The sequence below is a fragment of the Rhincodon typus genome, chromosome 31, assembly GCF_021869965.1.
Source record: "Rhincodon typus isolate 14 chromosome 31, sRhiTyp1.1, whole genome shotgun sequence".
Lineage (NCBI taxonomy): Eukaryota > Metazoa > Chordata > Chondrichthyes > Orectolobiformes > Rhincodontidae > Rhincodon > Rhincodon typus.
This window is the reverse complement of record NC_063362.1, coordinates 24,194,529-24,216,156: the sequence shown is the minus strand read 5'-3', so window position 1 is coordinate 24,216,156 and position 21,628 is coordinate 24,194,529. Positions and strand designations below refer to the sequence as shown.

The 21,628-nt window shown below is 39.8% G+C and overlaps 1 protein-coding gene across 2 annotated transcripts in view; it reads left to right on the top strand.

Moving 5' to 3' along the window:
• Positions 1–21,628, top strand: part of vps13d (vacuolar protein sorting 13 homolog D) — a 259,288-nt gene that overhangs the window by 69,077 nt on the left and 168,583 nt on the right. For both annotated transcript variants that reach the window (XM_048615025.1, XM_048615024.1), the window contains exons 24-27: positions 11,105–11,287; positions 18,128–18,368; positions 18,648–18,858; positions 20,819–20,990. In XM_048615025.1, the coding sequence (XP_048470982.1) occupies positions 11,105–11,287; positions 18,128–18,368; positions 18,648–18,858; positions 20,819–20,990 (807 nt within the window). The remainder of the gene's footprint in view (positions 1–11,104; positions 11,288–18,127; positions 18,369–18,647; positions 18,859–20,818; positions 20,991–21,628) is intronic.

Below are 21,628 nucleotides of genomic sequence, written 5' to 3'. Positions count from 1 at the left end.
ATAGGCCTTTTATCTAAAGAACTTAGCCTGCCCCTTCAGTCTGTAGCACTACTTTTATTAAGTGACAAATACGCAAGAACTGGGTACTTCCTAAATGTTTTATGGCACAAATGCATTATCTGTGTTTAATCCAATTTGGAAGGGAACAGATTGTTTCTGCAACTTGCAACCCTTCCCTCATGTGCTGCTCCTACAGCTATTCTCACTGCTAAGTTTGCAGATCCATTCCTGAAGTCCTCTCATACCAACTTGAGGGCTGCTGCTAAAGATATTTTCTCACTCAGTTTCTAGTCCAGAATTGTTAATTGCCCAGCTGGGTGTTTTACACAGTTAATGTGGATGGAAATTTCACTTTCCCCTAACGCTTTCCACTGATACCCTAGCAACGATGTGGTGGGTATGAAACTGGACTCGTATCCTGCAGCAACCCTCCCTTCAGTGAAAACAGTGCATTATTTACTTGCTGCTGCTGTATTTGTTCTCCTGTCTCCCTGATGGATTTGTATTTAACTTGCTATTCTGTTTTTTGTTTTCTCATTTCCTATATGCATTGAAGCACTTAAGCATATTATCCCTTGGAAGAATTTTTTTTGAAAAAGAATGAAAGAAACAAATAAACTCGGGCCAATAAATTGGGAGCGAGAAGTGCAAAGACAGTGAAGATCTGAAAAAGACACTAATATTAGGGAAAGAAGTTTTCCAAAAAGTAAAGGAACGCAGACTGACATGGATCTAGATTCTCCAAATGGTGCTCCTGTCAATATTCCTGCCAATAAAGCTGTACATGTACACAACCACACAGCAACCTGATGGTGCCATGCAGGCCACTCTCAAATTGTTCCTTACAGGAAACCTGGTATATGTGGCTTTTGCCTTGGGCCATGGCCATTGAAAAGATTAAAGGGCTTGATTTAATCTTTTAGCTTAATTTAGTTTTAAATGTTTTAAAAAAAAGCAAGTAGCTTGTACACGGTGATTAAAAATGAGTTGTCACTACTAATTTTAAAGTAACACTGAGTTTTTTATGAATCCATTTTTTAAGATATGAGCATTGCTGACAAGGCCACATTTACTGCCTATCACATTGAGCAGGTAGCAGTGAGCCACCTTCTGAAACAGCTACACCCCATTTACTGTGGGCACATCTCAGTCTGAATAAGTGAGACTAGCTATGTTACTCTTACAGAAATTTAGAATGGATCTGATAGACTGGATGGCCTTCCTCTACCGTAATCATTCTATGATTCTAATATACCCACTACAGTGTAAGTGTGAACATAGCCCATATATTATCAGTGTGAAGATATCTGGTACTGTAATAATGTGTGAATATGCACAGGACAATATCAATGGACTACCACTTTTTAAAAATTCATTCTTGGGATGTAAACGTTGCTGGCAACCTCAGCATTTATTCCTCATTCTTCATTACCCTTGAGAAGGAGGCCATGAGCCATTTTGTTGAACTGCTGAAGTCCATGTACAAAGAACAAACAGCACAGGAACAGGCCCTTCGGCCCTCCAAGCCTGCCCTGACACATTTTGCCTTTCCGTACTGAAACTGTCTTCACCTACAGGATCCGCATTCCTCTGTTCTTGTCCTATTCATATACTCATCCAGATGCTGCTTGAATGCTGTATCGTGTCTGCTTCCACCACCACCTCTGGCAGTTCTTCCTATCACCACACTTTGTGTGGAAAAATTGCCTTGCACATCTGGTGTAAACTTTTCCCCCCCCACCACACCGAGTGACGTTGAACCTGTGTCCCTTAGTAATTGACTCCTCCACCCTGGGAAAGGCCTCACACTTTTCACTCTATCCATGCTATTCACAATGTTTTAAACTTCTATCAGATTGCCCCTTGACCTCCTGCATTTCAGTGAAAACAAACCCAGTCTATCCAACCTTTCTTCATAGCTAAAATCCCCCATACCAGGCAGTATAGTGTAGATAAAACCACAGTGCGGTTAGAGGGTGGGAATTCCAGGCTATGATGCTACGGCAGTGAAGAATTAGTGATGTAGTTCCAAGCTGGGATGGTGTGAGACTTGAAGCAGTACTTTCAGGTGCTGGTGTTGCCTTGCATCTGCTGCCCTTGTGCATCTTGCTTTTAGAGATCACCTGAGTTTTGATGAAATATCGCATACTTGAAATATTAATTGTTTCTTTCTCCACATATGCTTTTGAACCTTGCTGAATGATACCAGCATTTTGTTTTTATTTTTGAACTTCATGACAGCAGATAAAGTTGGGGTTCCAGTTTGTGTGCTTTTCCAGCCCTGTTAGTGTACTAAACATGGTGACAGCATCTAATCACAATTTTTAAAATGTTGATTTAATGGAAGATTACTGTATCCCATTTGTTATTATTCCATTATTAGTCTTTAAAGTCAGCATTCATAATTCTCTATATTTATTAATTTCTCTTCATATTTTGATAATTGTAGAAATTATCTATTACAAACTCACCTCTAACAAAGACAACAAGATGCAGGGCTGGATGAACACAGCAGGCCGAGCAGAAAGGCTGACGTTTCGTGCCTAGACCCTTCATCAGAAAAGGGGGAGGGGAAGGGGGTTCTAAAGTAAATAGGGAGAGAGTGGGAGGCGGATAGAAGATGGATAGGTGGAGAGGGATAGAGGAGAGGATAGGTGGAGAGCAGTTCCTACTATCTCACCTCTAACAAATGCCTCTTTGTGACAGCAGTTATGAACTCCTAGCAAGTTGCCTTTTCTTTACATCTCATTTCACCCTTAAAAGAGATGCAGATCAAAAGAATCCTTACTCAGAAATTTGAACTTTGTCTTTTCAGATGCTTGTAGATGTCTTATGTATTTCCAACATTTTCTATTTTTAATTTTCTTGGTCATTGGATTGCAGATAAAGTTGCCAATGTCAGCAGTGTCCCTCAGCATAGTTGGGAACTATTTATGTGTAAATTGGTACAAATAGCTGTGTGGATGAACCTATTTTCCAGTGTTGTGCTAGACTTGACAGTAACCTTCTGAGCCAAGTATTAAACATCACATAGTTTCACTCTGGAATTTTCTTGTGATGCTGGCAATAATTCCACTGTGTAGAATTTCTGAGAATAATGCTAATCGAAACCAGATGCAGTTTAACTATCATCCTGTGAATAACCAGCAATTCTATATGGTTCAGGCACAGAGTACTACAAATGTGTTGTTTGATCCAAAGGCCCAACTGACTAAATATTTTGTGGATTAAACAGTCTTTTCAACCACGAGGTCACATTATCAAATTATAGACCTAACTGTTTATTGTGTATTGAAAGATCACCTTGAGATTTTCTGGTGGTGGGTTAGTTTCTTTATGGAATGATTGAGCAACCCAGTGCTATCTCTGTCAGGGAGGAAATATTTATCTGTAATATGCATTAAAGATAGGTGTCACTTTTGGGTGGTTGTGACAAGTTTTGTTGATCATAGATGTTGGGTACACTCCAGTGGACTGTTATGAGATGGGGATGTAGAAGAATCCACTTGCCCTCTCAGGTGCAATAAAAGATCCTGTTGCACTATCAGTAGAAGAACATGCAGTTCTTTCAATCTGCTTCAATTTTCCCATGATCATCATGGCAAACCAGATCGGCTAGTTGTTGTTGTTTGTGAGACCATGCAACATGCATAATAACTGCTGCATTTTCCTGAGTCGTTGTCAGCCATCCTTCAACTTGAGGATGGCATTCACACAAGGTTCTGAGTTTCAGCCACGGGTCTTCTGTAATTTGGACAGGCCTATTCTTGACCCTTGGATTTTTCTGACCACCTCTGCCTCTGCTCTGCCTCTTCATTAAGGTGTTTTGGCTCAAAGCCAAAGTGCATAAATTGTCATATTTTTGAATATTTGGTAACAAACTTTGCAGTCATTAATGCCAGTGCTACTGCAGTTTAAAGAGAGCTTCAGAGTGCCCTTGTTATGTTCTCTTTATCCTTCCCAGGAATAAAGTTTGACAAAATAGGATCTGGCAGGAGAGATGCTTTTCAGCCATGCAGGCCCACTGTCCATTGCATCATAGTTGATTTTTCAGGTGTTTAACCTGAATGCTTGTAGAGTTGGCTTCATGAAGAATACCACCAGCAATTTCCTGACATTACTACAGTGTCTACACTTCAGAAGCACTTAATTGACTGTGAAGTGCATTGGGATGTATCGAGGCCTTTGGGCACTATGTGAATTCAACTTCTTTGTTCCACAATAAATAGTATTGCATTGACATTGTAGGCCAGCAAAGGGATTAAAGGGAGCTGATCCTTGAGCTTTGTTTGGTGACATGAACAAAAAAAAGTCCTTGGATCAAGTCAAGGTCATGTGTTAATGCAGTAAATGTGGCTGGGGATTGTCATGGAAATAGACACTGCTTCAGAAACCTAATTCCACATTTTTGTTCTTCTACATAATAAAGAAACTGTAGGAAACCTGAAGTGATGAGGAAATAACTACTTATGTTGAAGGTGAATTCCAAAGTTTTGGAACAACAAAAAAAATTACAGTTCTTGACTAGTTTTTCAGTTTGAAAACAAAGATAAGTTTTGGGATGTGACAATGGAGTGAGCATCAGTTGCTGATTATCATATTTTTCAGAATGACAGTCCAGTTAGCATTCTGCCAGCTTGTAGACATTTCTGAATTGCACAAATAGTTGTTGCAGAACAGCTAGAAATGGATGCTAGAAATCAAACAAAAAACAGCAAATGCTGAAAAAGCTCAGCAGATCTGGCAGCATCTGTTGAGAGAAAACAATTAACATTTCAGGTCCAGTGACCTTCCTCAGAACTTCAGAAGTTAGCTGTAGTCTTGACAGCAATGTTCATACCGCAGTCAGCATAGTGCTCCCTCTATATCTCAAATCAACCATGTGAAGCTTCTCTGGACTGCCTCCAATTCAGTTTACCTTTCCTCAGACAAGCGATTCAAAACTGCTTACACTCTTCCAGGTGTGGTCTGACAAGTGCCTTGTATAATTTTAGCAAGTCCTCCCTATCTTTATGCTCCATTTCCTTTGAAATAAAAGCTAATGCTCCACTTGCTTCCCCTATTACCTGCTGAACTTGTGTGCTAGCTTTTTTGTGATTTATGCACAAGAAGCCCCATTTACATGTGCTGCAACTGTTGGCCATCTTTCTCCACTTAAATAATGTTCAGTTCCTCTATTCTTCCTTCCTCACATTTTCCCCACATTATATTCCATCTGCCAAATATTTGCCTACTCACTTAACCTGTCTATCTCCCTCATTGCCATCCCCGCCACTCAGATTCTCACCTATTTTTGTGTAATCCACAATCTTGACAATAGTATTTACACTTCTGTCAACCCAGACATTAATGTATATTGGAAATAATTGTGACTAATTTACTACTACCAACACCATGAGCTCGAATCTTATTAAGCAGCCTTAATCAAACGCCTTCCCTTTTGGAGCTCTAACTACATTACGTATGGTGGTTCCCCTTTTATTTATCTTGCTTGTTATCTCCTCAGAGAATTCTAAGTGCAGAAAGTCTTTAATGCAACTTAAGCCATATTACTTGTTTTTCATCATTTTGAATAGTTTTGTATATCGAATGCGAAGTTTGTAATACCGACATGACTGTGTGGAAGGAAGTAGAATATCTCAAGGAGAAAAATGTTACTCAGAGATCAGGAGACAAATAGCAAATGTTAACTTGCAGCGAGGTTGCAATATTAGCCAAGATATCAAAAGAAAATTATTTGATACCCCTTTCTGAGAAAGTTATTCCGAGAAAGGGCAGTATGATGGCAGCACTGACTGTCTACATGGAATTTGCACATTCTCCCCGCATCTGCGTGGGTTTCCTCTGGGTGCTCAGATTTTCTCCCACAGTCCAAAGATGTGCAGCTTAGGTGGATTGGCCATGCTAAATTGTCAGTAGTGACGAGAGATGTGTAGGCTAGGTGGGTTAGCCATGGTAAATGCGAGGTTACGGGGATAGGGTGGTGGGCTGGGTCTGGGTGCAATGCCCTTTGGAAGGTTGATGCAGACTAACTAACTTCCCTGTGTGGCCAAATGACCATGACCAAACTCCTCAACTGATATTGGAGGCTTCTCTTGACTTACTGTACTGGAACCCCATTGTGTGAAGGGTACCAGTATTGTATTGATGAGGACCTGCTGACAACTATAACAAGCATCCTTGCTTTGTGACTGCACTGATTGAAAGGGAAGACCAAATAATTTGAGTCTGTTACCTCTGGCCTGAGGGGGGGTTGTGCAGGGAGCAAAGTGTAAAAAGGCATGCAAGACAGAGATGCTGTGAGCATCCAGCTAGCCTTAAGGTAGGTGAAAAATAAGAAAACAAGGGAACAGCCCAGTTCAATCTATGAGATGGATGCCTGTCCCTGAACGCAAAGTGTCTTTACAACAGCATATCGAAACTAATTGCCGGTGTGCCGTGAAGTACAGCTTTAAAATGCAGATTTGACAGGTGACATGAGCATCCTGGGGGGGCAGGTAGCTTTTGGATGCCAGCATCGTTGGATGAGGCGTGGGGGTAGTGATAGGTATGGCAGGTGCCCTGGCTTGTGCCCTGAGATGTTGCTGCTATCGTAGATTCTCTTCTTTCATCCAAGTCATTAATATATATTGTAAAGAGTTGTGGCTCCAACACTGATCCCTGTGGCACTCCACAAGTTACAGGCTGCCATTCTGAAAATGGCCCCTTTAATCCCAACTTGCTGCTCCATTTAGTTAATTAGCCAGTCTTTTATCCATGCTAATATACTACCCCCAACACCATGAGCTGTTATGTTATTAGGTAGCCTTATATGCAGTACCTTATTGAACGCCTTTCCTTTTGGAAATTGAAATATATTACAAGATGATCTAGAGGTGCAAGCAGCAAGCTGAAGTTGCTGGGTACCTGCTCTGACTTGCATGGCAGAATTTTATTGACAGCTAGTTTCCTTGTGGAGGGTGATAGAATAGGAAGCTGCATGTTAATGAGATGAAATGTAGAGTTAATGAGGTTGACAACAAGCAATAATTCCTCTTAGGCATCTTGCTGCTCCCTTGTGAGAATCTCATCTTGACGCCTGGAACTCTGTTTGAAAATGCGTCTGGTCGCTTCCGAATCGAGAGAGGTCTCGCCTGACTTCTCATACAGTTCTTCTATATTCTTTGCCATAGACCACGTCGTTCAGGTCACAAAAGGATTCCGCCTAGTGACTCCATGATGTCAATTTGTGACAATGAGTCGCAAACAGTGGACCAACCACCTGCTAATATTGCTGATATTGCCAAATACAATGACAGTGCAAAGACATAGAACAGTACAGCACAGTATAGGCCCTTCGGCCCACGATGTTGTGCCAACCTATTATCCTACTAAGATCAATCTACTCTGCATACCCTACATTTTACTATCCTCCATGTGCCTATCCAAGAGTCGTTTAAAAGTCTCAAGTTTCTGACTCCACTACCACTGCCGGCAGCGCATTCCACACGCCCACCACTCTCTGTGTAAAGAACCTACCTCTGACATCTCCCCTATGCCTTCCTCCAATCACCTAAAAATTATGCCCCCTTGTAATAGTCATTTCTGCCCTGGGAAAAAGTCTCTGACTATCCACTCTATCTACGCCTCTCAACATCTTGTAAACCTCTATCAAGTCACTTCTCATCCTTCTTCGCTCCAACGATAAAAGCCCTAGCTCCCTCAACCTTTCCTCATAAGACCTGTCCTACAGTCCAGGCAGCATCCTGGTAAATCTCCTCTGCACCCTCTCCTAAAGCTTCCACATCTTTCCTATAATGAGGTGGCCAGAACTGAACACAATATTCCAGGTGTGGTCTAACCAGAGTTTTATAGAGCTCCAGCATAATCCCATGGTTCTTAAACTCAATTCCCCTGCCACTGAAGGCCAACATGCCATACGCCTTCTTTGCAACCCTCTCAACTTGGGTAGCAACTTTGAGGGATCTATGGACGTGGATCCCAAGATCCCTCTGTTCCTCCACACTGCCGAGAATCCTGCCATTAACCCTGTATTCTGCATTCAGCATTCAAATTCAACCTTCCAAAATGAATCACTTCACATTTTCTGCGTTGAATTCCATCTGCCACTTTGCCCAGCTCTGCATCCTGTCAGTGTCCCATTGCAACCTATAACAGCCCTCCACGTTCTTCACAACTCCTCCAACCTTCGTGTCATCAGCAAACTTACAAACCCACCCTTCCACTTCCTTATCCAAGTCATTTATGAAGATCACAAAGAGCAGAGGTCCCAAAACAGCTCCCTGAGGCACACCATTGGTCACCGAGCTCCAGGCTGAATACTTTCCATCTACTACCACCCTCTGGTCTTTTATTGGACAGCCAGTTTTGTATCCAGACAGCCAAATTTCCCTGAATCCCATGCCTCCTTACTTTGTGAATGAGCCTACCATGTAGAACCTTATCGAATGCCTTGCCAAAATCCATATACACCACATCCACTGCTCTGCCTTCATCAATGTGTTTTGTCACATCCTCAAAGAATTCAATAAAGCTTGTGAGGCATGACCCGCCCCTGTCAAAGCCATGCTGACTATTTCTAATCAAACTGTGCTTTTTCAAATAATTATAAATACTATCTCTCGGAATCCTCTCCAATAATTTGCCCACCACGGAAGTAAGACTGACTGGTCTGTAATTTCCAGGATTATCCCTATTCCCTTTCTTGAACAAGGGAGTAGATTGCCACCCTCCAATCTTCTGGTAGTACTCCAGTGGATAGTGAGGACGCAAAGATCATTGCCAAAGGGGCAGCAATCTCTTCCCTCGCTTCCTGTAGCAACCTTGGGTATATCCTGTCTGGCCCAGGGGACTTATCTATTCTCATGTTTTTCAAAATTTGTAGCACATCCTCCTTCCTAACAACAACCTGCTCAAGCATATCTGCCTGTTTCATGCTATCCTCACAAACGTCAAGATCCCTCTCACTGGTGAATACTGAAGCAAAGTATTCATTAAGGACTTCCCTTACCACCTCTGACTCCGCACACAAGTTCCCTCCACTGTCCCTGATTGGCCCTACCCTCACTCTGGCCATCCTCTTGTTCCTCACATAAGTATAGAAAGCCTTGGGGTTTTCCTTGATCCTACGCGTCAAGGTTTTCTCATACCCACTTCTAGCTGTCCTAAGTCCATTCTTCAGTTCCTTCCTGGCTACCTTGTAGACCTCTACAGCCCTGTCCAATCCTTGCTTCCTCAACCTTAAGTAAGCTTCCTTCTTCCTCTTGACTAGGTGTTCAACATGTCTTGTCATCCAAGGTTCCTTCACCTTACCATCCTTTCCTTGCCTCAGTGGGACAAACCTATCCAGTACCTGTAGCAACTGCTCCCTGTGCAATCTCCACATTTCTATCGTGCATTTCCCTGAGAATATCTGATCCCAATTAGTGCTCCGTAGTTCTTGCCTAATAGCATTGTAATTTCCCCCTCCCCCAATTAAATACTTTCCCATACCGTCTGCTCCTATCCTTCTCCATGGCTATAGTAAAAGTCAGGGAGTTGTGATCACCATCACCGAAATGCTCTCCCACCAAGAAATCTGGCACCTGACCTGGTTCGTTGCCAAGCACCAAATCCAATATGGCCTCCCCTCTAGTCGGCCTATTTACATACTGAGTCAGCAATCCTTCCTGGACACACTTGATAAAATCTGCTCCATTCGAACTATTTGCACTTAGGAGGTTCCAGTCTATATTAGGGAAGTTGAAGTCGCCCATGACAACAACCCTATTACTTTTGCACCATTCCAACATCTGTCTCCCAATCTGTTCCTCAGTGTCTCTGTTGTTACTGGGGGTCTATAGAAAACTCCTAATAAAGTGACTGCTTTCCTGTTTCTGACTTCCACCCATTATGACTCAGTGGAGAAACCTTCCTCCATGACCTCCCTTTCTGCATCTGTGATACCATCCCTGATTAGCAATGCCCACTCCCCCACCTCTTTTACCTCCCTCCCTATTTCTATTGAAACATCTATACCCCGGAACATCCAACAACCATTCCTGCCCGTGTTATCCAAGTCTCCATAATGGCCACATGTATTGCCTCATGGCACAGAATTGTATGAAGTTACAGTATAGTACAATAATCAGCAAATGAGCTATACAGTGTAACACTTTACTTTATTTTATAATTGGAGTTGTGTTACATAATTTATAAAAGCATTTGATGAGCCCAACAAATGAGGACCAATGGAATTTAGTGTGAAAGTTTTAAACGGTAAGGGTAAGGCAACTCATTGGTGGTGCAGGGAGATGGGGGAATGCACATTAATGGAGAACCCGAGGGCTGAAGAGCTGTGGTGCAGCGCAAGTTGCGAGAAGCTAGTCAAGGCAAATTGGTAATGAGATTGTCAGGGGTGAGGAACAGGTGTGGGACAGTGAAGTTTTGAGTGAACAGGAACAGTTATGATTTGTCTAATTTATGATTATCCGGTAGTGTAAGTGGTGCAAACAACTAGAATGTGTATCCATGAGGTAGAATTGGGTAACTGGAATACCCAAATCTTTGATCATTGCTTATGTGCCTGTAACAGAGCTTGAGAAGGTTAAAATGTTAAAATTAAACATTAAAATATTAAAATTAATTGCTTTATGTCCTAAGAGATTTTTTTGGTATTCTAATATAAGATTGTTCTGCAATGAGGCAACAGTGGTCAGGATATTCAGATCTGGCAAATCATTATGTAACAGAAATAGAGTTATTTGAACTTTGTCAGCTCGGTTGTCAGAGTTTGTAGCTTGCATGTTTGACCACAAGTTGTGGTTTGAACACTCTAGTAAGATGAGACAAAACACAAGGTATTCTGCATAAAACTAACCCTTTCAGTGTTCATTCGACTCTGTAGAATATGTGAAACTTGTTGAAGCTACTGTAAAAGCAATTGATGATTATTAATGTTCTGTTGGAATGCTGTTCCTAAAATGGAAACCTTGTTGTCCCCATTACAGATACTGGCTGACCTATGTATTTGTACCCTTTTCATAGGACTCAGTTTTTGCAAATTTTAATCCATATATAGAATGGGACAGTTTTCTTTATTTCTCATCTGTTTTGTTGATTCCAGGTGCGAGACAAGGCACAGAGAGCCTCTCGGATCCTACTTGATATAGAGGCTGGTGCTCCAGTCCTCCTGATTCCAGAAAGCTCCAAATCAAACCAGCTGATTGTGGCAAACCTTGGTAAACTGAAAGTGAAGAACCAGTTCTTGTTTGCTCGGTCACCGGGTACATTCTCGCTGCGAGACAAGGTAGAAAAAATTACCATGGTTCATGTCTTTTTCCCTCAACTGGTGAAGATTCCTTTAATTTGTCCCTTTTCCTCTTCTGTTACATTTTGCTAGTTTCATTCGTTTTATGTTCTGCCTGCATGTATTTTGAAAAGCATGCTTAGAAAGAAAACTTCATCCGTCTACACTTTACTGAAGAAAGCAGGAATCTGGTGTTTGAAAATTGCTTACACTACAGGAGACTGCTGAGATTTCTCTGACCAGTTATCATTATAGGTTGATCTTATTCTGGCCCCTGCCAATCTTCAACATTTTAGAGTTCCATGCACAAAATGTAAAAAAAAATGCCCTGATATAATTTATAGAAGGGAACATGAAAGAATTCAATTTAAAGAAGACAACTGAGACTAAGGGAGAGCGTCTCAGTTGGATGTTTTCAGGGTGGTGGGTTTGAAAGTAGGATCAGAAAGTCGTTCAGTGAAGGAATGAGTAGTAATCTAGAATTGGAAAGTTGAGATGCAAGTCTCGAACTGGCAGAGATAAGATGGGATAAAACCAAGATGTAATTTGCACGTGAGAAGAGTAGGGTTTAAAAGTTGAGGTCAGTATTTGGGGTTCACTGTTTTTTGCATCTTTCACTGTAAAGACTAAAGGAATTCATTGTGAAACAAAATTAGATATTTCCCTGCTGGCTCAATTAATAAAAGTAGCCACCTAGACCAGGGATTCTTAATTGTGATCATCAACTCATGCTCTATTGCTGCAATAGGCATTGGCATCTGGATATGGCAAGAGAGAAAACCTGGAATTGCTGATGGAAATTGCAGGCTGTTGGGTGAGGTCAGTGTCAGGCCCAGTTGCAACATGTTGTATGGTCAAACTTTCTTCGATATTCATGTTCCCAATTTACAAATGGAGTAGAATCCACTGAGCCAGGTAGCCTGATGAGCCAGGTAGCCCTCAAAATATTCAGTGGTTTTATGAGAAAGCAGATAAAAGAGAAGAATAATGTAAAAGAAAGCTTATTACTCTTCACCTGTGGAGACTGTTAAGTTTTATATTGAAACAATGGAAGGATAGTGATTTGCTTTTCAGTTGAGATTTGAAGCAGTATTGGCAAGTTAATTAGAATCCTGTGTTTGACCTGGGGCTGAGACTATACTGTGAGGATCATGATTGTCTTCTACATATTCCCATTTTAAGGTATTGTCAAGATAATGGATGAGCTGTCTATATGTAATCTGGTTTTCAGGCTGTCTTGTTAGGATAATGACTATGATCCAAAAGCTGACTTGAGACTGGCGATGATTTGTGATTCTGTATTGATTTTGTGCTGCATTGTCAGGCTAATTGCACATTTGCTGGCATTTAAGCTATGCTATCAGGTAGTGACTGATGGGCTGTGCATGACCTAAGGTGGAGGCCGCATTGTCAGGATAATGGCTCGTATCCTGTTCATGACCTAGGTTTGAAGTTGTCTGGATAATGAGCTTTTCCTATGTGACAGGCATTCAAAAGACTGCATTATTATGTATTCAAAGCTCTCACTCATCAGTACAAAAAACTGCAGTCATATGCAGTGTAAACATATTCTAGATGAACTAGATAGCCACATTAATTAAGTATTTAATGCAGTAAAAGGTAAGCTGCATTTGTAAATTCTGAACTTTAAAGGCATACTGGACAATACATATAATTGAATGCAGAATGTTGTTTTTGTTCTTTTGTTGAGAGCTAGCTAGCTGTTTATTTAATTACCTGCATTCGCTGCATATTTGAAACAGATGATTTATTTTTAATTGCTTTCTGCTTTGTCAATATGTAATATATAAATTGATGTTTATTTGCCCTTTTTGTCTTTGTCTGAGAATTTAATTTTGCATGCCAATTCATACAAGGACCCGTCATTACTGGAGGTACACAGACAAGATCACTTGTTTGTTTGAAAGTTTTTGCAGAGATGATGTGGTAGTTTAGCACCTTGCTTGTGTGTTCATGCACTTTTCAAAGTGCCTCCAAAACCTCCATATGGTGGATGATTGTATATAGTTCTGATCTGTGATTTCCAAAGAATGTCCAAGCGTTTAATAATGGCACAACTTTGAAAATGGCCAAGGTTGGCTAGGAGTGTGTGGATCATCAAATGAAATCTATTTAATTATCTATCAATGACTTGTGAAACTTCAGAAAATACATTCCATAACATTGCATTCAGATTTAGGATTTGGTATGTGACAATAGATTCAATGAGCTGAAGAAGGATATCTATTTCTGAAACCTAATTCGAAATGGCTTAATGGAGGCTACTTCCCATCTCCTCGTTGTAAGAATCAAATGTCTTGGAAAACAGTAATTCCAGTGACCTATTTTTGAGGTGGAACACGTCTCAAAGTGCTTTCACTACTGTCAATGCTTTAGATGAAAACATGTCTGTGAAAATACTGTTGTGCTTGATGTGCCTGTGTGTAAGAAGGGAAAATGTACATGTCAACTTCGTGTCAACATGAGGTTCTATCCAAGTATTTGTAGATTAGTTAGTAAGGTTAGGTCACATGGGATCAGGAGAGCTAGCCAATTGAATACAAAATTGGCTTGAAGGTAGAAGACACGGCGTGGTGGTGGAGGGTTGTTTTTTGGACTGAAGGCCTGTGACCATTGATGTACCACAAGGATCACTGCTTTTCTTCATTTACGTAAATGATTTTGATGTGAATGTCGGAGATGTGTTTAGTAAGTTTGCAGATGACACCAAAATTGGTGGTGTAGTGGACAGTGAAGACGGTTATCTGAGTACAAGGGGACCTTGATCAAATGGGCCAATGGACCGACAAATGGCAGGTGGAGTTTAATTTAGAAAAATGTGAGGTGTTGCATTTTGGTAAGGGAAACCAGGGCAGGACTTGTACTGTTAATGATAGGGTCTTGGGCAGTGTTGTTGAACAAAGAGACCTCGGGGACTAGGTACATAATTCCTTGAAAGTGGAGTTGCAAGTAGACAGGGTGATGAAGGTGGTGTTTATCACGCTTGCCTTCATTGGTCACAACACTGAGTATAAGAGTTGGGATGTCATGTTGCAGTTGTACTGGACATTGGTGAGGCCACTTTTAGAATACTGCATACAGTTCTGGATGCCCTTCTATAGGAAGCATGTTGTGTAACTTGAGAGAGTGCAGAAAAGATCCACAGAGATGTTGCCAGGACTGGAAGGTTTGAGCTATAGGGAGAGGCTGAATAGGCTGGGGCTTATAAAATTGTAAGGTGAATGGAGAAGGTGAATAGCTAGGGTGTGAGAGTCTAAAACAAGAGGATGTCGTTTTAAAGTGAGAGGGGAAAGATTTAAAAAGGACCTGAGTGGTAACGTTTTTATGCAGAGGGTGCTGTGTGAATGGAATGCTGCCAGAGGAAGTTGTGGAGGCTGGTACAATCTCAACATTTCAATAGTACCTGGATGGGTATTGAATAGGAAGGGTTTTTGGAGGGATATGAGCCAAATGCTGGCAAATGGGACTATGTCCGATTTGGATGTCTGGTTGGCGCTGATGAGTTAGACTGAAGAGTCTGTTTTCTTGTTGTATGATTCTGTTTGGTGAAGAGTAGATACAGTATGTCACTTTGATTTGTATATGAACACACACATCATTCAACAATCTCTGCAACTGCAGAGGGGTGTGTGAGAGTTTAATTTGATCACAGTATCCGCATGTGTTATTTGAGAAGAACCTTGCATCAGTTTGAACTGAAAACATTGCCTTTATTCCATATTTTAGACACCTGTATGAAAATTGCTTTGTGTTCTTTATAGCTCTTAATCTGGTATCGGATAGCCCTTGGGGATCATTGTAGTGCATGATCCCATTAAACTACATTGAAATCAAGATAATTCACCATAGACTAGTCTGCCATATGACTTAATGTATGGAATAACTGTTATCATAATTCCTAATAAAGCATTTCACCTGGAAAGCAATGTAGTTTAACTAATCTCAAATGGATCGTGAAAACCTTATCCTGATTGTATTTGATGTTTGTGTGTATCAGCAATCTGCTACATGTTGTATTTGTATTACAGTTTGGATTGTATGCATAAATTGGTCGTTATTTTTATTTTATCACAACAGGATTAAACTGAAAGATTTGAGGAAGTGGTTGATTCTTGTAACAAAACTGCCCTGCTAATTTAGAATAGTTTGAGTGTCAGCCATGGCTCAGTGATAGAACTCTTGCCTCAAGAGGGCAAATTCACCTCTTCAATTTCACTGTTAGTGTTAACCCATTTGTTAGCATAACCCTTTTTACCTGTATGGGTTCAGGAGTGACTTAATGTGAGTTCATGGAACAGCTCTGGTTGAAAATGTTTCTTCTTGCATTTCCCCACAAGTTGACTTTTGGAGTGTTCCTCTTCCTAAAGCTAAAAGAAATTTAGTTAAAAGTATTCTTTTGTTGGGAAAAAAAAGAGTTGCAGGTTTGCTAGGAATTTCTTTGCTTTTCTTTTCATGTAATCTGATAGCTCTGAGCCCAAAATGTGCTTGAGACTGAGAATGTAAATTTACTAATTTTAATTAATTTGGACCGTATTTATTGTGTCTCATTTGTGTGCTGAAATAAGGATCCACTTACGCTGTAAAGCCCAACACATTTTAGCCAGAACCCAATACTATAATGCAAACTTTTCAGTAAGCCTGACTGGTTAGGAATAGGATTATGGCTTAACAGCTACTGAACAAGCTTGTTGATGTCTTTTCGATTCTCTGTAAAATTGAAACAATCTAGTAATTAAAAGTAGATTTTCACTAATCTACAGAAGAATGCTACTGGTAACAACAATGCATTAATACTTGTCATTACTGCATTTCCATGAAACCCCAGATATTATTAAGCTACAAAATGTCAAGATCACATTGTTTCTCTTTCTCAAAATGATGAAATTAAAGATGCAGTATCATGTTCAGGTTCTTGTAACTGATGCAGCACGAATGTTGTTAAAAGCATGGCATTTTCAAAAGAGTAACACGTGCTAACAATAACAAGGAAGGATATGGCTGCAGCAACATGCCTGATCCTGTATGCCCTGAAACGCCCTGAAACCTGTAACTCACATAAAGGTTCCATGCCCAGAAGTTTCCTCTGTACCTGTACCAATTGCACTTTCCCTTCTGAGCACCGACAGTATATGTTAGCAGGCTGTTGGATTGTGAATGGCATCTCAGTTGAACAAAATCCTGTCCTTTCTTCAAAAAGCTAAATATTGCGAACGCTGGAAATCTGACGTAAAAACAAAGTGTTGAAGAAACTGAGTAGGTCTGGCATCATCTGTGGAGAGAAAAACACTTAACGTTTTAAGTTCTTTGACTTCTTTGGAACCCAAGAAATAGAAGTTCTGAAGAAGAGTCATTAAGCTCAAAGTGTCAACTTTGTTTCTCTCTCCACAGATGGTGCCAGACCTACTGAGTTTCTCCAGCATTTTGATTTTATTCATGTCCTCTCTTCATTTTCCACTTTCTAGCTTCCAATAGTGAATAACAACTAAGAAGGTGATGGGAAATTAATGTTAACCTAGGCAGCAATGCCCATATCCCTTGAATGAATCAAAAATTGAAAGATTGCATTGCCTTTTATTTTGCTATGATTTTCATCATTTGTAATTTTTGAATTAATGTCCAGAAAGTTGCATCCAGGTAAAGCGGTCAATCTTAATTCTTGATGATTTTACCATATGTCTTTCTCATTCACATATGCATATATTTTGAATAAAATATTCTTTGCATGACGTGCATTCAAAGCCTAAAATCATTGAAACATTATTTTGTGGTTACTCGCTGCTAACCTCAGACTAGCAGTGACAGCATTGTTGCAATAACAACACCTAGTTTTGTTCAACCTATCTACAAGTGCAGTTGTCATAGCCAAGTGGGCTATCATGCATATTGACAATATGAATTGGAGCATATCTGTATTTATTAGCTTTAAATATGCCTGCTCAGAGTTTCAAAATGCCCAGAAAAATTTTGGGAAAAAACTCCGAATGCTTTTGAAAATCAATTTGATATGTTAGTTTTAACTGTCTTCCAAATTGCACCTGTCTGGACTCAGCTTAGTACCCAAGTTTGAAACAGCATGCAACCATAAAATGGTCGTATAGCTCTATCAGTGAAGCGATATGGTTAAATGTGTTAAATTGTAAATTTGCACTCAATTTCACATGACGAGTGATCTGCATTTGTTGCATGAAAGCTGTGATATTTTGTCCACATCTCAAAATCCATGAAATTTAAAACAAATAATCTCTTCCGTTTAACATTTCCAGCCTAGAGGGTTGGTAACTGAATAAGTCCTTCCAAAAGTTCTTCCTTGTGATTTGAAACTAGGCACTAAAAAATGTTGTATGATTAAGTTGCTTTTGTGCTTTTCAAACTTTGAGCATTTGAAACCTTTTTCTACTCCTCTAGTTTTTGATCTTCCTGGCCTTGGGCACCATCTGTGTTTGAGGTGATAAGTGTTTATCAGAGTTCCATATTGCTGCCTAATGCTATTCAGCAGACCTGTAATGGTGCTCAGTAGGAAATAAAATTTCTCTCTTACCTCTGCTCATGGGATATGAATACACTGTTTGCTGCAGTAAATGCCCTAAGCACGACTAATATTCGGACAGCAGCAGGCATTGGGAAGAAGAGAATCTAAACATACCCCCATCACTGCAATGGTGCAAAATCTACAATGTGATCATTATCCATTATGATTTTTCCATTGTTGTTTTTGATTTGCACATTTGAAATTTTCATTGATTTTAAAACTACACATTGTTTCAACATGTAACTCTTCTTTTTTGCTGTTTTCTGATAACTTTTGATCCTTTATTTCAGAATCCTGAGAGTTCTCCTGTACCTCAAGATGCCCCACTATACACTCAGAAGACAAAGAAAACCAGCACCAGCAATCCTCAGTCCATTCTCTCTAGACCAGAAAAACTAAGTACTGGGGCCAAGTCCTCTGATAAAGTTGATCTTAATAAACCACACATTGAATCTGGATTGCGCATGCATTGCAAATCACAAGAGAGGCAGCATGACCAGCCACAGATTGTGGAACTAAAGGAATCAGAAGGTAAGAAAGCAAGTTACAACATCTGTTTCCAAATACTGTCTGGATCTGACTTTACCTTGAGAAACTAGCTGCAAACTGGAGAGAACATGTATAAATATGGAGATGACTTGAGAGGTCAACTTTTTCACTTGAATGCCATATTTAAGAAAGAAACATGGGTGGGGTCAATCCTTCCAGGTTTACAATGACGTCAGCCATTTCCAGGAATTTCCACCCTTGTCCATTGTAAATAAAACAGTGTTAATATTTTTGTGACCTCACTGTAAAACATTTTTTCAGGTGAACATATCTGTCTGCTCGACTGCATCGTGGTTGACCTGCAGGATATGGACATCTTCACCGCAGTGAGATACCCCAGAGACCACACTGGAAGGCCTGATAGTTGTAATTCAGATTTGCTTTTCCCATCGTATCTGGTGAGGCATGTAGATGGGAATCTGCTGAAGGAGCGCTGCTGGCTGAAGCTGCAAGTTGAGCGGAATCTGGATAAGTGAGTATTCACTTTTTACCTGGTTGCTAGGTTCACTTCACTGCTGGAAAAAATATGTTTGAAGTTATTATTTTTGACTGTTTGAATTTTTTTATGATGGTCATTTTTTGTTAAGTTGGTATGAATTTGCTGCAGGAAAATTTCACTTGTGCTTTTAATTGTTTTTTAAAGTATTCTAATGTTTCTTTTTTGGTAATTTCGTTGGAGGTTTGAATCATGAGGGCAAGTTGAAGCTCTGGAATTTCTTTACTCTTGAATGGGAGAGGGGATTTTACAGAGGAAAACAAGATATTATGTTGAGGAAATCTGAGCTCTATTCCAAATCTGAGCTCTGTTCAAAATTAAATCACAAATTGAGTACATGAATATAGCTAGTGATAGATTGAAGACCAATGTCAAGAAGCACATCTTCATACACAGAGGTTAATATCTGGAATAGACTTAGTGTCCTACAGCGTGGAAACAGACCCTTCAGTCCAACTTGTCCATGCCAACCAGATATCCTAAACTGACTTGGTAGAAAATTGGAGGCAAAAATTTGAGAGACTTGAGGCCATTGATTTTGATTGAGGAGATTGTTAAATGTTACACCACAGAAACAAGCATTCATCCCATCGTCTTGGAGCTTGTTTCTCGCCACTTGAATGACCTAGCCTAACTCAAGTCTCCTTTCTTCCATACTTTATTAATTCTGGATATAATCATTTAATTCCCTTTTTTTAGAGAAGTTACAGCATATGCCACAGCCCACATTGTAACTATTCTCCTGCAAATAATTTGTCCTAACTTCCCCTTAAATTGTTCTTGTACATATTGCAGCTTGCCCGATTACTTTTTCTTGCTGATCTGTAGAATCACTGTATCATAGTTTTAATATATTGTAGTCTTGGATCCAGTCAGAAAAGCCCTAAGTTCTCATAATTGTCTGAAAGAATAACCCAGATCAGCTGAATGGCAGACATCACTTCCAACAATCTCTCTGAACTCAGATTGTACTGGTGCTGTGAACAATCTTACAGCCACCAATATTTAGTAATGAGTGTACATTATTAAAATGAACTATCTTTCAGACACAAGTCAAGTTTGGAAAGACAAAATATGCAACTTTTCCACAGTTTAAATTGCTCAGTATTGAAAACCTTGCACTAACCCTTCAGTGAAACTTTTTTATATTGAATGCAGCATGAGTAGGAATGTTTGTACAGTAATTGCGCAAGTAATAAGAGTGAAACATTTCTAAACAGACTGCTGAAGGCATAATTTGGTGACTGAATCAGTTATTTTGTGAAGTGATCCATGTAGTTCAAATGGTAGGGAAAACATAGTTAATAGAAGTTCAGAGTCACACATGGGGATATTGGAGGGCTGTTGCACCTGTGCTTGATTTAGCGCATTTAATGAAGAAGAGAGAATTGCAGATCAAAAATGAGGGGGATCACAGGAGCTAAGAACTGACATAACAAAAATAGAAGTTGCTGGAAAAGCTCAGCAGGTCTGCAGCATCTGTGAAGAAAAAAGTCAGTTAACGTTTTGGGTCCGGTGTCCCTTCCTCAGAACTGAGTTCTGTTTTTGTTCCTGATTTACAGTATCCACGGTTCTTTCGGTTTTTACTAAGAACTAACATGATTATCTATAGAGAACACAATGGGCCTGAATTTAACTGCACTGGGTGAGTTTTGTATAGGTTAAAATTAGGTCCAAAATACTTATTTTCATTTTCTGCATTCAAAGATCAGGGAGAAATTTTTCAGATTATTTCATCAGGGAAGTTGCTTTTTCATCAAAGCAAATTATGAGGGCCAAAGAGAAGAAAATTGGAGAGAAAACTGCATACCGCTAATGATTCTATTTCACATTCCATTTTATTTTTGGTTAAATCTAGCAATTGTAGAAACAGACGGTAAGAAATATTTCGGTTTGTCTGTACTATATTGGCCCCTGACTACATGTGTTGATTTAGGGAGATAAGCCATGCTGTCCCTGATGTGGCTATCCATGGTAGTCTGTCATCAGTACATTGTTCTCTGGATCTTAATAAATACAAGCTGATTCGTGGATTAATTCAGAACAATCTTGGGGAACCCATTGAAGAGTTCATGAGGCCATTTGACCTACAAGACCCCAGCATACATGTAAGTATAAAAATAGCAGAGCATAGAAATGTTTAGAGGATTAATTGAGCAGGATGGGCAAGATGAACCTTTTTCTGGCAAGATACACGTTGGTGACTTTTTTCTTTTGAGAATACCATTGCATTGTTGTCACAATAACATTTTTCTTTGCCAGTTGTTGTGGATATAACATTGAGCAATTGGTAAAGAAAAACAATGTTACACTGGTTCTAGGAGTAAATTATATAAAGTATATACGATTAAAATTTGATTCTTGGGCCTTTCATCTTAAATGTTGCTGAACTTGTAAGTTTTTATTTGGCTATCTTGCAACCTGGTTTTCTTTCTCCTTGCTCATCTGTCCTCCCCTATTTAATTATAGTGTATATTTGGAATGTAGTTGTACAGAGACATTTGGTGGATATTGGATGTATTGAAAACTCTCAAAAATAAATGAGAGTGTTAAATTGGAAAGTAAGCTGCCAGCGTTTTCGGTTTCTAAGTAATTTGCTATGATTTCTATTTTTAGTACAGTTTGTCACGTTCGTATCTACTGTTGAGTAGCCCTGGCAATACTTGCCTAATTATGGGGAGTGGCAGCCTATGCATAATTTTGTTACTAAAATATCCATTTATAGTTCAACATCAGCCATTAGCAA